At 38.3% G+C, this 16038-nt stretch overlaps 1 protein-coding gene across 1 annotated transcript in view; it reads left to right on the plus strand.

Moving 5' to 3' along the window:
• Nucleotides 1-16038, plus strand: part of LOC114669582 (extracellular calcium-sensing receptor-like) — a 203545-nt gene that overhangs the window by 44196 nt on the left and 143311 nt on the right. Inside the window, exons 4-5 of the mRNA XM_051922538.1 lie at nt 3776-4003; nt 4759-4882. Coding sequence (XP_051778498.1) covers nt 3776-4003; nt 4759-4882 — 352 coding nt within the window. The remainder of the gene's footprint in view (nt 1-3775; nt 4004-4758; nt 4883-16038) is intronic.

Here is a 16038-nt window from a genome sequence, read left to right on the forward strand (position 1 = left end):
CCAACCTGACCTGACTTATTATAACATCCTTGAACTTGAAACTTGAATGTTATTGCCAGATGACAGAGTTTCTTACAATCTGTGTCAGTGTTACAGTCTCCGATAAAAAGCACAACACAACCCACACTACAATATACAACATATGACATAATCACAACATTATATACAACACCATTTAACAATACTACATAGCATAAACATTTGGTAATATTGCAGTTAACAGCATTCACAGAAGCCATTTTTTGTGATTATCTTAAAAGCCAGTGGTTTGATAAGTGACATAATAGTACCATTTGAATACACCTCATTGGAAGCAGATTTTAAAAACTGATTTACAGCAAATACCACAAAATTTGTAAGAACTCCAAATAAAGTAATAAAAAAATAAAAGCTGTGTGACATTCAAAATTAGGACCTGGTAATAGTCCCAATCTATGATTAATTAAGTACAGATGAGGGACACTGCAGTAATGAAATGAAAAACCTCTACAGTATTGGGCACCAGAGAATACTGTATATGAGGAAGATACTTCTCAAATTAGATGAAACACAGTGGATTTACAGAATATCATATAAATGAATTACTTTGGAACAGTTGAGCTGTTAACAAACAGGATTTTGGAGATGCTGCTCCTGGTGCTGGTGTTGTATGTAAATATCATAAAGGCAGAAGAGCCTGTTTGTAGCCTCTATGACACCATAGATGCACCTTTCTTGTCTAAGGATGGAGACATTATTATAGCGGGGCTTTTCAATATTCACAACAATGAAAATACAGTGGCTACTTTTAAATCTAAACCCAATCCGGAAGAATGTAAAGTGTAAGTACATTAAAAAATACAATAAAGAATGAAATATAAGAATGACAGCTGGGATGCAGCTTGAAATGTATGTTTAGCTAAGCCTGTAGTAATACATTCATACACTTTGTAAGAAGAATTTATGAACCTACATGGTAATTTTTATTGTAAAAGGAAACTGATAATGTATCAAAATATGTCAATGGTTATTATTTTTATATCAAAGTACTCCTGTTCATTTATGACAGTTTTGTATACTCTATTTATGAAATACAGGAACATATTAAAATGTATAATTAATAAAATGAGAAAGACCATTCTAGAAAATGTAATATATACCACACATACACATGCAGGTAAGAAGATTCATGATGCACCATAATTACGTTTTTTCAATATAATGAAAAGCATTTATGTACTGTTTTTAAATCTACAGTCTCTAACATACTTAAAAGAAAGAACTGATCAATTAATAAAAAAAAATCATTAATCTTTTTACGTAATTGCTTTTTTTTTAAGTTTGAATGAAAGAGAGTACCAGAGTGTTAAAACAATGATTTTTGCCATAGAAGAAATCAATAATAATAGTAAACTTCTTCCTAATATCACACTGGGATACAAGATGTATGATGCTTGTTCTTCTGTGCAGTTGTCTATTAAAAAAACACTGGCAGTATTAAATGACCCCGGGAACAGAACATTTAGTAACCTGCCTTGCAGCAGGGCTCCTGCTCCTGTCCTAGCTGTAATTGGGATGTCTTCTGCAAAATACACGCAGGCTGTGTCTACAGTTACAAATGCATTTCAAATACCACAAGTAAGTTATGTTCTTTAAGCTCTACTTGCTATATACTGTACAAATACAAGTAAACAGAAAAAGATACTGTTATCATATACTAAAGTCAGCAGATAATTCTGAGCTAAAATACCTTCCTATGTGTTTTTACAGCTAAGTTTTTTTTCTTCCTGTGCGTGCCTAAGTGACAGAACAAAATACCCAACATTATTTCGAACAGTTCCAAATGATTATTATCAAAGCAGAGCCCTGGCACAGCTTTTAAAGCATTTTGGATGGAATTGGGTTGGAACAGTTAGAACTGACAATGATTTTGGAAATGACGGAGTTGCCAGTTTTTCACAAGCTGCTCAGGAAGAAGGCATTTGTATAGAATATTCAGCTGTCGTCTCAATTGTCATGACACGACAAAAGTATATCAAAGTCATACGTCTGATTAAAGAATCTTCTGCAAAAGTTGTTGTTGCCTATTTAAGTGCAGTCACAATGAAAACATTTATTGATGAGCTAGTACTTGAAAATGCCACTGGTTTACAGTGGGTAGGAGTCCCAGCCTGGATGACAAAGATACTTCCAGCAAAAGAGGAATATTACAAAATTATGGGTGGAGCAATTGGAATGGCTTATACTAATGCTGTTATCCCTGGTTTACGAGACTATTTATTGAATATCCATCCCTTCTGGAATCCTGAAGATTCTTATTTAAAAGAACTTTGGGAAGTTATCTTTAGTTGTAGTTTCAATTCAAAGGACGTCACAAAGAATAAATGCACGGGAAGAGAAAATCTGAGAGACATAAAAACAGAATACAATGATGAAAGTGAATTTCGAGTTCCCAGTTGTGTATACAAGGCATTGTATGCTGTAGCACATGCTCTCCATGATCTGTACAATTGCAAGGATGGCCAGGGGCCTTTAATAAATAAGACGTGTGCAGACAAGAGGAAAGTTGAGCCGTGGCAGGTAGAAAAGTGTATTATGTGCTATGATATACCAATATAATATATCAATTGTATTATTATTATTATTATTATTAAAGTCATTGTTATGTTACAGTGCTTTTTTCAGTGAGAATGTTATAATTTTGATGATGATTTAAATTACCTGGTTTGAATGATTGTGAGCGTGTACTAATGTCCTGTAATGGACTGACATGCTTTCTTTTGCTCATTCTCCCATTATACCCATATCTTCCAGGACACTCTCTTGCTGCAGGAACTATAAAGAGGAAAATACAGATTAAAATGGATGAAAACAAATAAATAGCACTATGTCATTTACCATTGCCATTATGTTTTTAAAAGTTCTAGGTTGAGCCTATACTAACAGTACAAGGCATGGATAATCACTGGATAGAATATCACTTTGTCACATATAGTCACACACACTTATATTTTGTCAGTATACTGTAGATGTACTAAACTCCATGTTTTTAGTAAGTATGAGGAATCAGTAGAATCTGGAGAAAAGCCAATGGAAAACTCTGAACACTATAGACCAAAGGTCCTAAAACAGTTCATGGCAGATAATATAGCTATAGGGTTTTTATCTCATTTTTTTTTTTTTTATTAGAAGGCAACCCATGCTGATAATTAAAATCTTGTGTACTGATCTTTAAGTTTGAGTCTGACTTGGCATTGTATAAGAAATGCCACTGATCTAGGTACTGTATTTCATTTGATATGTTTCCCTCTTTCTTTACCTTCAAATATGATGTTTTTAAATTAAAATTCGAGTTCACTGAAGAACACTTAAGCAGTTTTTTTAGTTTTCTAAAGCAGCTTTGAACATCTTTCAGCCTTTCTTTGGCAAGTTAACAATGGGACATGAAGCTGAAAATGTGTGTGTTCATTATAAAATATTTGCTTCAAAAATATTTGGGAAAAAATAAAAGAGAATGGTTGGAGCATTGAGAAATAGTATTCAGCTCCTATTAACAAAACATTCTGATGATGATCTCAGTAAAAGAAATTCCACATTATTAGTAATATGTTTAATTAAAAGACATTGCCTGTCGAGTGTGATTAAAGAGCACTCTGAAACAACAAACAACTGCAACTAATGGAGCTCTGTAGAAACTGACCTGGAGACCCCAGGTGTCCCAGATATATCACCTGTGAGGCTAAAGTGCTGATCTCTGTGCCACTGTGAAGATCCTAATATTATTATCTTTTTGCAGGTTTTACACTATCTTAAAAATGTTAATTTTACCACAGTCTATGGAGACAATGTTTATTTTGATGCAAATGGTGATCCTGAACCAAAGTATGAAGTGATAAATTGGCAGCCTGGCGATGGGGGGCTCATAAAATTTGTAACAGTTGGCTTCTATGATCCATCTTTACCAGATGAAAAAAAAATTCAGATGAAGAATGTCAGCATTGTCTGGGCAGGAGGTCACAATGAGGTAAGATTAACTTGCCATTAGTAGGAATGTAAAACTGAAATACTAATTGAATGGAATGTCAGATAATGTAGAATCATGTGAAACATTACAGAATTAATGGACAGAATGCAGGCTTGGGCAGATCAATGGCAGATGAAATGTAATGTAAATAAATGTAAATTGTTACACACAGAATACAAAAATATATATTTTGAGAATAAAAAGGGATGTTTGAAACATGAAGGTACAGTACATTTTATTTGAAGGACCTAGGTCTAGTGTACATAAGCCACTATGAAGGCTGAAATAGTGTAATATTAAAGAGGACAATGTGTAGAATGCTAAGTCAAGGGAGGTTTTGCTTAAACTTTATAACCTACTGATAAGGCCTCATTTGCAGTACGGTTTTGGTGTTCATATTTCAAAAAAGATATGGCAGTGCTAGAGAATGTCCAATGAAAAGCAACAAGGCTGATTCCAGAACAGCAGAAGTATAAGCTGTGACCAAAACTGAGGGAGCTAAACATTTTCAAGCAAACTGAGATTAACAGGTAGAATGAGTGAAGTGTTTAAAATTATGATGGGAACAGGTAATAGTTAATCTGTTCTTTCTACTGTTCTGATCTTAATTTTCTAATGTTAACATTTTATCTGTTTGTATAAAACAGTGTTAAATAGTTTATTTTATTATGAATGAAGAGTGTTTACAGTTTCTGAAGCCAGTTTTCTAATGCCAGCTTTATTCAAATGATGTTTCATTTCTGCCTTTTTATGAGGTACCCACATATGTGTGTACAGAAAGTTGTCTGCCTGGCACACGGAAAGCAGTTAGAAGAGGACAACACGTTTGCTGCTTTGACTGCATTCCATGTGCTGAAGGTGAAATTAGCAATCAGACCAGTAAGTAGCAAAATATGTTCATTTGTAATTAAAACATTGCACAACACTTTCAAAACCTCTTGATAAAATGCAGTGTTAAGGGAATATATCCTAGCAAAATAGAAAAGAGCCTGGGACTGGGTTGCCACACAGTTCAGGGCTGAATCTTACATACAAAGCCAATTTAAAATCACAGATTAACTAAACATGCATGTGAATGTAAGAGAAAACACAGGTCACCGGAAGAAAATGCCAAAATCCATTCATGCAATGATCGGATACCCAATTTGAAAACAGAATACTGAATGGGTGAGGTGGTGGCAACAACCATTGTGCAACCATTCAATATCATTTTTGCAAATCTTAGATATAAAATCTATATAAAATCAGAGTGTCTGAGATACAGTAAATTCATAAGTACAACAGACATTTCTCAGTGAATGTTATACTCAGGTCAGGTCAGGTCAGGTTGGGGAGCACGAACTGGTACATTGCATTGCCACACCCACCACATGACAAAACAGCTCAGGATCCTGGTTGGCAATCCCTTCAGAAGTCACAGCTATAGTCCCTGGATTTAATAACAGCAATGCCTTCTAAGAAAACACCTTTGCCACAGGCATTCTCACTGAATTATCTGAGAAGAGCACTGGCACACAGGCCACTTGGCACTATTCGTACTCACTGGTAGTCTATATGTACCCACTGGTGTGTACTGTATATCTATTGCAATAGACTGCATTTGTGCAAAAGCACAAATTAAACTCTTAAATATCTTAGTAATTAGTTATATTAGTAAACTCTTCAAAAATAAAAAAAAGTTCCAAGTTACCAAGGATGTAATTTATTTTACCAAGCTTAAATACTAAAGTGGACAATGGTTCACAAAAGCCATCATCCAGTTTATGGCAATCTGAAATATTCTGGAAGGGGGCAATAGCCTTCAATTTAGCATCCTTTTTACCTTCTCCTTCCACAGCCTCGTTTATCCCATTCTTTTACTACTTCTAAGCCTGATGTCAACCTATGATTCCCAGAAGTCAAAGCAGCCTCAAACTTTAATGGTATCAGAGACTTTAACTCCACCTGAGAGGTCATTAAACCCTTGTCCTCTTTTATAAGGATGGACTTGAACCCTACTGGAGGAGTCATTAACTTGTCTTCCTCGTCCAGACCGTTAACCGGAACTTGGGCATGCAGCCATAACTCCCTTATCATTGAGCTGGCTCATCTTCTTGACTTCATCTAATAACCTACCATAGGGAACAGGGCTGTGGCTGCCTCTTGTGCCCTAAATCCATAGGATTCGTATCGACACGAGACAGTTTTCCCTGAATACTTTCCTTTTCTACTTGAGACAACTCCAACTTATTTATCTTCCATTCCACAAAATGATTTACATATGCACTCTTTTTCTAAGTAGCACTTTACTTTGCGTCCGACTTATCAAAATACTTGTTACCATCTGCCCCACATTAGATTATCTTTTGCATTCCTTTTTTTCTATCGTAGCCCTCAGGAATTCCAAATGATCCAGTTTAAAAACCCTAACATTCGTACATCCCAGCTACAGCTGAATGAGGCAGACATTTACCCATCCTGGCCACCCCAAGTTACCACATACAATGGACAGAAAACACTACATTACCTTATCTAGCGAAAGAGGTGGCATGTCCTTACAGCGGCAACTGTCAAAGTGAAATCACAATGCAAGTTCAGGATAGGAAGAATAACTTTATTTGACACATGTGTAAAGTCACCACAGTGCCATGAACGAGATGACTGAATAACAGCTGTTAATAGTACTTCTTAAATATAAAGTTAATTACACAAGACATGATTAGTCTTCTTTCTATGCAAGACATGGAATTTTTTTTTGGTCACTCAAACTGTGCATTTTTCCTTGCAGCTTCTTTCAGGTGACTCTTGAAACTTTGTTTAAGTATCATATGTATTTTTTGTACAGAATATCCAATCAGTTTTGTCAACTAGATTAAAATAAATGTCTCCTCATAAGGACAGAAACCAACTGTAACTAAAAACAGAGCACCTATAAAAATACATCATGAATATTTGAAGAACCTGCAAAAACCACACAAGGCATGACAATGAAGTGATTCAAACCCAGTCTCCTGGAGCTGTGAGACTGCTGAATAGTAGTATATTATAATTTGTTAAATGCCTATTAGATGAACAACTGTGGTTTACATTATTAATTGCTCAGCTCTAATACAGAATTTGGATAATTAATTTTATATATCTTTTATGAATGACATTGACATCACAAAGCATTTTACATTTTAACAAAATAATTTTAGTTAAATTGAGTAAATGTACTAAGGCCAATTAAATACTAATGAAAGTACAATTTTTCTCTTGTTTTACAGATTCACTTCAATGTATGAGTTGTCCTATAAGCTACAGGTCCAATCAAGAGAAAAATCAATGCATCCTGAAAGATACTGAATTCCTGTCCTTTGAAGAGATCATGGGCTCATTACTTGTCCTGTTTGCTTTATTAGGAGCTTTAATGACAGTTTGTGTTGCAGTCATCTTCATCCTTTACATTGATACTCCAGTTGTGAGAGCCAACAATTCAGAGCTCAGCTTTCTTCTGCTGTTCTCCTTAATCCTGTGTTTCCTTTGCTCACTTACTTTCATCGGTCAGCCATCAGATTGGTCATGTATGCTGAGACATACGATTTTTGGGATCACCTTTGCTCTTTGCATCTCTTGTATTCTGGCAAAAACAGTTGTGGTGTTGATGGCTTTCAGAGCAACGCTACCAGGCAGTAATGTCATGAAGTGGTTTGGCCCCTGTCAACAGAGAATGAGCGTTGCTTCATTCACATTAACTCAGGTTATAATGTGCACATTTTGGTTATTTTTATCACCCCCATTCCCTCATGAAAATTTTATGTCATACAAAGAAAAAATAATCTTAGAATGTGAGGTAGGGTCCATGATAGCATTTTGTGTTGTGCTCGGCTACATTGGATTTCTTTCTGCTGTGTGCTTCGTCCTTGCCTTTCTTGCTCGTAAACTTCCAGATAACTTCAATGAAGCTCAGCTTATTACTTTCAGCATGCTGATATTCTGCTCAGTCTGGATCACTTTCATCCCGGCTTATATCAGTTCACCTGGCAAATACACAGTAGCAGTTGAAATATTTGCAATACTGGCTTCTAGTTTTGGATTACTCTTTTGCATATTTTTTCCCAAATGTTATGTCATTTTATTAAAGCCTGAGCAAAACACTCGAAAGCATATAATGGGAAAAATGCCCTCAAAATGACTTTAAAAAACAATAAAAATTCTACACCTTTCCAACATACATGTATATGAAAGTAAAGAGAAAAAAACCTCACTTCTGTTTTTTTTTTCTTTTTTTTTATAAATGAAACATTTTTGTTCATTGACAGTTTTATATAGGACATTATTTAGTGTGGATTGCCTTTATTTCTGGAATTAGGTAAACACTGTTTGCACTTTATAATAGTCTTCAAAGAATACATTTTAGTGGAAAAGTGTTTTTTTAAGTGTTGTTTTTTCATCTTTTTACAACATCAGTAATGCAATTAGTAATAAATTTGTGGTTTCTTTCTAAATAAAATGAATATATTAGTTGATTAAGTAATTGATAATTAATTGATAATTAATTAATTAATTGATTAGTGTTTGACAGGCCATAATATTTACCCTTTTATGCTTTGGCTATAGACTTGATAAAGCTGCTTTTTTTAACTTACATTTATTTAACCAAAGCATTTTTGCTGCAAGTGTATTACACTGTCTGTTTTTAAAATCATAATTCAAAATTAATGGGCCATTTTAAAAACATTGTGTATGTTTTTACGAAATAAAAATTATTTTTATCAGTGCCTGAATTTCTTAATTATAACATAAAAATGAGTAAACATTTTGAGGGATATACAGTATAATAACCAATAATACTAAGTACCAAAATGCAGAATTTGTTACTGCAAATAGTTTTTTAATAATGACAAAAGATGCTCACTACTCACTTGGCATAAGTATAATTTTTTAAGTTAACCATAAAATGATTAAGTAATTCTTAAATTATAAATGAAAAGTAATTTTTGAGAGGCAGAATTGGTCAGAATAGACATTTCTATAACATTATTATAGAAACTACTTTCGTTACCTTTCCTTCAGTGATATATCCACATTTACAGTAACACAAGTAGAAATGCAAATGCATTTTCTCTCCACATACAATAAACGAACATTGTGTAGAGCTGTAGCCATACTCATATGAGGAGCAAAAGGGTGGCCAGTTGGCTAGGATGCAGGCCTTTTCTATATTTGAATATGAACATGAAGGCCTAAGCGAAGGTTTATGGATGTGGTGAGAGAGGACATGCAGGTGATGGGTGTAATAGAACAAGATGCAGAGGACAGAAAGATATGGCAGAAGATGATCCACTGTGGCAACCCCTAACGGGAGCAGCTGAAAGAAGAAGAAGAAGATATGCTACTTACACAAGTGGTGCTGATGTTTTTTTTATTTTTTTTATAGCAGATAGTCAATTTTGTTTTCCCTTGTAGGTTTCTAGGGGAAAATTGAAAGAATTTCAGTTGTACATTATCATGGGACCAACTCAAAAAAATAGATGCATAGTATGCGCAGAGAAGTACACCCAAGGAAATTCAGGTGCTTGACAGCAGAAGTGAGAGCCCTGTGGGGAAGAGAAGATGTGAGGCAATTGATGGGAAAACAGTGAAAATCATGTGGAGTGTCCTTCTGCATTGTGACACTGAAAACTGTCTTGAAGCATATTAATCAAAGATTGAACTTTGGGCATAAGGTCTGTACAGGGGATGATAGAAAATGATGAAAACTGTGAGACTGCAGTGTAACTGCAATGCTAGCATTGATAAGGAAAATTACTGTGTTTGGTTTTGTTTCTCTTTTCCAACAAATTGTCAGTGAGGTATATCAGCATCTGTCTCCTTTATGAACTGTAGGGGGGGGGGGATCTTTGTGAATTTGGCCATTCGATTTTGTCATATTATAAACTTTAAAAGCATCAATGCAACAATCAGACCATTGCATGCACCACAACCTGCAGACATAGGCATGAAAGAGAGAGACCGAGTCACAAATGTCAAAGGCCTGTGTGTTTTGCACTCATTGAAGAAACAAAAGGCACTTTAGACATGCAAACTGCCTCTCAGTGTTCATTTAAAAGATTAGATACAAAGAGCCAACTCGTTGGTCATTATATATACCCATTATAATTTCTGACTGTTAATCATGCAGGGGAGAGTAAAAGAGAAATCAGCTAAGAAATGCAGTGTGTTAGTTATCAGTTTTGTTAAGGGCAAAGGTCCTTAAAGGGGAATATTTAGATCATGGGATTAACTTGTATTTCTTCTGGCCATTTTTTTATTGTGGAAGTATTTTCTGTTGCCTTGAACAACAGGAAAAGACATGTAGGTGCAGTTAGACATAGTGCTTGTTTATGGCTTAAACATTGTGTATACGCCCGGTTCTGGAGCTTAATCTCATTTGCTGTGTGTAACTCACTTGGTGTTGTTAAGTGTGTGAGTTTTTTAAGCAACTATTAATAATTAATTAAGCAAAATAATTTTTAAGAATTTCTCGAATATACACAAACCTTTTTTTCTGGCACTAATCTCTCCTTCATAAATACCGGTAATCATAAACATAGAACCACATCACTAAGGCAGTCTTATCCAGAGTTGTGTAGTTGTGTATATAAACACACATAACAGTTTTGTCTTAATATAACATTATTTAGAAAAGAGAAAATTGAGAACCAGAGAGGAAAAAAAAATATGTTTGGAATTTGTACATAGATTTTGAGTTGTAAAGTACTATACCTTGCATACAGCTCAGGCATAGAAATAGCATTCTTTTTTTTTTTTAAACCACCCTCTAGCAGCACTTTAAACACTGGTTTTTAGTCACCTTTTATAATTTCTCTCTCAGTTGCTCAAACTGTTCTATGCCCAGCTGGTATTGCTTTAAATTCATATAAACTAGCAGTGCTGTTACATCCCAAATAGCACTATTCAGTGTCCTTGCCAGTATGGACAGAAGAAAATATCTGACTATTGTGGAATAATAAAAATCTGAATCAATGTATTAAATAAAAAGTTGAACAAATAATCTTGGGCTGAGGGCTTTTAACCCAGTCTAAGGGAGGGGAAGAAGATTTGGGGACTACGCCTTAGTGCAATGAATATTTGGGTAAACAAGTCTAAAGAAAACGCCTTGGTGATTATTATCTGTGTGTATTTGAATGTATAAAAATATATATAAGAAAGTGTATATGTATATTGTATTTGCAAGTATAAGAGTTCTGTGTGTTAAATTATATGAAATGCATTGAGATTGTGATGAAGGAAAGTTAAGGATATTAAGCATTAGAGCCTAATTATATAAAATAGCCATAAGATTAATAAAAGAAATAAATAAAGGGTGGATCAGCTTTCTAGGGACCGCACCCTGTCCTAGTTAGCAAAAGCAGAAGTTCATTCCACTTCTAAGGAAAGGCTACTTGTAAAGGTGCAAAAATGAGATAACTATGTGTACGTGCTTAAAAGGAAATAAAAGCCGGTTTGGAAAACCGCAAAGGGCCTCCTGTGACGTGGATGCTGTCAGTGACAAACTGTCAGCATTCTGCAGCGGGTCTCTGCTCACCAAGAAAGATCAAGAAATAATAAAAGAAGTTGTTTTGTTTGAATTTGTGTTTGTCTGCTGTTGTTTCGAACCTTCGACCACAGTTTTCTGGTGCCGTGACCCGGATCGGAGACGGACAGCTGACTCCTCGGGCTGGATCGTCCAAGAGGACCGGTAAGAGGACCGATTAACAGCTGAATCGGGAAGGACCAGCTCCGGAAAAAGTTAGGACTGGCCTGCCTCGGGCGCATCCTGTGTGGGGGGTCTCTGGCCTCCTCCGATCGAATGCGAAGGTCGAACCAACTGGGATTTCCCTAGCAGGACAAGAACTTCTTGGTGAGTAGACCGAGGGAATCCGATTGAGTGAATGACCTAGCTCAGGGATTTGACCGGGTTTATGGAAAAGAAAATTGACCAATGAAATACTGTATCACTTAACAGATAGCAAACTGGAAAGCAGAGAATAATACTCGGGTCCCTCGGGGACAGTGTAAGGTGCTGAGAACGTTAGTAAGTTACTCCCTGTGAAGTGGAATAGAAAGGGGTGAGTGGCACATTCCTAGATATAGGGGAAAGGGAGTGAGACGAGTAGAATATATATTGAGTATCTGGGAAAAACACTGTGTGGGAGGGCGAGTTTCTGTCTCCAATGTCTGGTCATATTCCTGCTCCTACGGGTTGATCTGTGGTGGACACCAAGAGCGGTTACCAGCTAGGAGGCACTTGATGAAGGGATCGGCATTAACCTGTCGAAAGGCCCGGACTCCGTGCTGAACAGACTGTCAGTCCGCTAAAGCCACGAAACCACAAGAGTGCTGATCCGGGAGCGGAAGGGACTGGAGACGGAACGTCGCGAGGGCTGATCTATTCTTCTGATGTCCAGTGCTATTTAGTTATGGGAAAGCAAAATAGTAAACCGGTCAAGAAGGTTTCCTCAGGAAATCAAAAAAGTCTCTGTTGGAAGGACTATTTTTGGAAAATGCATCGGGCTCTAGTTCTCACTCGGGTCCGAAAGGAGGTTCACCCAGGAAACTGATAGAAAAGAAAACTGGGTTAGATTTTAAGAAAGCATGTACAAAATGGAATAAACAAAGCGGTGGTAGATGGCCAGTTGAGGGAACTGGGGATATTTCAGAAATACAAGAAATAAGAAAAATTTTATGTAGGAACACCCAAGGATGTTGTAATAAGGGTCCTTACCGGATGGATATGTTTGATAGGTGGGAACTAGTGATAAAGGATAAAACCTTAGAGGCAGCCCAAAAGCGTAATGAATTGCTCACTGCTGAAATTAAGACCCGGAAAGAGAAGGAAGAAATGTTGTTAGCTTTACAAAAGACTAATATAGAAGCAGAGCCCAATCCCGAGCACAAAAGAAAGAAAACAGAAAAGAAGGACCCCCTATACCCCGTAATTTATTCACCCCCACCTACCCCTTCACTTCCTGCCCCCACTGCACCCCAAGCACCCCAGGTAGCTGATGAACCATCCGGAGCAGGGTTCTTTGATGAACAATATCATTATGACTCATCCTCTCACTTAAATCCTGATGATGGTGATCCAGACTCCGGGTCCGGACATCAGTGTTCGGATCAATCCCCAATCTCCCAACGAACTAGAAGCCAGACTTCTCGACCGGCCCCGGCCTCTGGATTCACCTTCATCTCCCCAAAACCCCAAAAACCTCCCGGCCTGACATTCTCATGCCCCCTAATTGAGGTCCCTAATCCCCGTCATGACCACACCCAGGCTGCAGGGCCCAATAACCCCACTACTGTGATGATTCATCGTAATTGGGACATTCAAGAATTAAAAGATATGGTGTCTGAACTGCCCGACCCTAAGGGGGTTGGTGGGTTAAAATTTGTGGACTACCTCCAACAGCTAGATGATATGTACAAACCCAATGCTGCAGAGTGGACACAAGTGCTGCGACGAAAACTAGGTACCACATGGACAACTGTGAGTCGGGGGTTGAGGGATGGACAGCCTTGGGCTTGGGATCAAAGCCTTAACCGTGGTGGGGGCCAAGAAATCCAATTTGTATCCCAATGGGAAGCGCTGAAACAAACTATTGCAGAGAAATATAAGAAAGGCACAGACTGGTCCCTTATCTCAGCTGCCAAGCAAAAGAGAGACGAGACAGTCGATGAGTGGGCACACCGAATACAAGACCTTATGGCTAATCATTCAGGCTTAGAAAATGTTGATGATCGGACTCGCGCTGCCGTTCCCCCTTTTGTTTCGGGACTGAGAAATGACATTCAAAGTAAAGTCCGCACGTCCTGCATAGGCTGGGAAAGTGCTGCTTTTGAGGAAGTGAAACGTCATGCAGAGCATGCTGAGAAACAGACAAGGCTAAAAGAGTCTGATATACAAACTAAGCTTCTTGCAGCACAACTACAATATTACACAGGGGGAACGAGCAGGGGCAGAGGGTTCCAAGGCCGTGGACGTGGCAACTTTTCCAGAGGACGAGGGCGTGGAAGGGGACGGGGGTTCCCGTCTTCCAACCCTGACAATCCCTTCACTCAGATGCCCAACCCTTTGGAGCAAACACCAGCGTCATATGCTTGTTACGGCTGCGGTGAATTTGGACACTTCAGACGAGACTGCCCAAGCAAGCGCCCCCCACCACCACCTCCTCCCCCTGAGCCTAATGACATTCCGTGGTCCTAGGAAATGACAGGGATCCCCAGCCATTCCTTTCAGTTTCCTCTGCTTACCCGTCATGCTGACACAGATCCTTTACTGACTTTGATAGTAAATGGCAAGGAAACTGTCTTTCTTGTGGACACGGGGGCCACACGCTCCACTCTGTCACTGCTGGAGATCCCTGCCTCGAAGGACACTGTAAAAATTCTCACTGCTTCAGGACAGCCACACACTTTACTAGTTTTAAAACCTCTGAAAGTGCAACTCAGCATGGACAGCTCTTCATTAACTCATCGCTTCCTGTTAAATCATCTGTGCCCTGCCAATCTACTAGGAAGAGACCTCATGACTAAACTGTCAGTCTCAATCTCACTGACAGAACAAGGATTTTACTGCTCCACTCCTAAGCTCCTGTGCCAAATCTCCCCACACCCCAAACCCTCTTTTGCAGCCTGGACCCCAGACATCTCCCCACACACTCTTCTCCTTAAAGCCCTGCACTCTTTTCCCTCATGCCTTTATCCCCACTTACAGGTCCCCGACACCCTACACTGTACTGCCCAATATTTCCCCACTGAAGTAGACACACCTTGGTTAGAATCTTTTCTCTCTTCAGGTATTTGCCCCGAGACCCTTCATATTCCTTGCATTTTTATTTCATCTACTAAAGCTGCTGCTTCAGTACACCTCACATATTCACAAAGCATTTTCTATTTAGGGGGTTCAGTCCCCCATATGTCTTTGGCCAAATCTAACACCGTTCGATGGGTCGAAATTGGGGAATGGGTCGAGCAATGTCTAAATAGGACTGATTGGCTATACGTCGCTCCAGGCATTTTTGACACTCCAGACCATCTGATAACAAAGGTGTTAATCCAAATTGACCTGCCGGTCGTTCGTTCCCTCTGTCAACCATCTGTTTCTCTATGCTCTCTACAAACTGATTTTTTCCCATGGCTTTCTTCAATTCCTGACACCCTATGGTCTCAGGGAAAAAACGATTTTGGCAGGATCACAAATTGTGAACCTCTGGTTGTTTTTCCGAAATCATCCTTCCGTCCTCGCCGTGCGCAATATCCTCTTTCTCCCGAGGCCGAACTGGGAATTGCAGCTGTGCATAAAGAGCTTGTTGAAAGGGGGGCTATAATTCCTATCAAATATTCTCCTGTAAACTCTCCTATTCTACCAGTAAAGAAAGCTGATGGCTCTTGGCGCTTTGTCCAAGATCTCAGACAAGTTAATTCTGCTATTTTTCCTAGGGCACCGATTGTCCCTAATCCTTCCACTATACTTTCTACAATTCCTGCAACAGCTCGTTATTTCTCAGTAATTGACTTAGCAAATGCTTTCTTTTCTATTCCTGTACATCCTGATTCTCAGTTTTGGTTTGCTTTTACTTTTCAAAACCGCCGTTGGACATGGACCATTATGCCACAAGGTTATACAGAGGCTCCTTGTGTATATGGCCAAGCGCTTGCTCAGAACCTGGAAGGCTTCTGGCCTGACAGGGAAAGTGCATTGATACAGTACGTCGACGATTTATTACTCTGTAGCGAAACAGAGAAAGCATGCACACAAGATACAGAATCACTGCTCAAGTATCTTGCTGAAAATGGGCACAAGGTCTCTAAGGCCAAACTGCAGTTAGTTCAGACCACTGTCAAGTACTTGGGTCATGACATCACGTGTGGTACCAGAGCTCTGTCAAAAGACCGCATAACCACCATCCAAAACTTGCCCAGACCGGTCACAAAACAACAGGTTATGTCTGTATTGGGCATTTTAGGTTATTGTCGACAATGGATTTTAAATTTCTCTGAAAGAGCACAGCCTTTACAAAATCTAGCTAACA

The sequence above is a fragment of the Erpetoichthys calabaricus genome, chromosome 2, assembly GCF_900747795.2.
Source record: "Erpetoichthys calabaricus chromosome 2, fErpCal1.3, whole genome shotgun sequence".
NCBI lineage: Eukaryota > Metazoa > Chordata > Cladistia > Polypteriformes > Polypteridae > Erpetoichthys > Erpetoichthys calabaricus.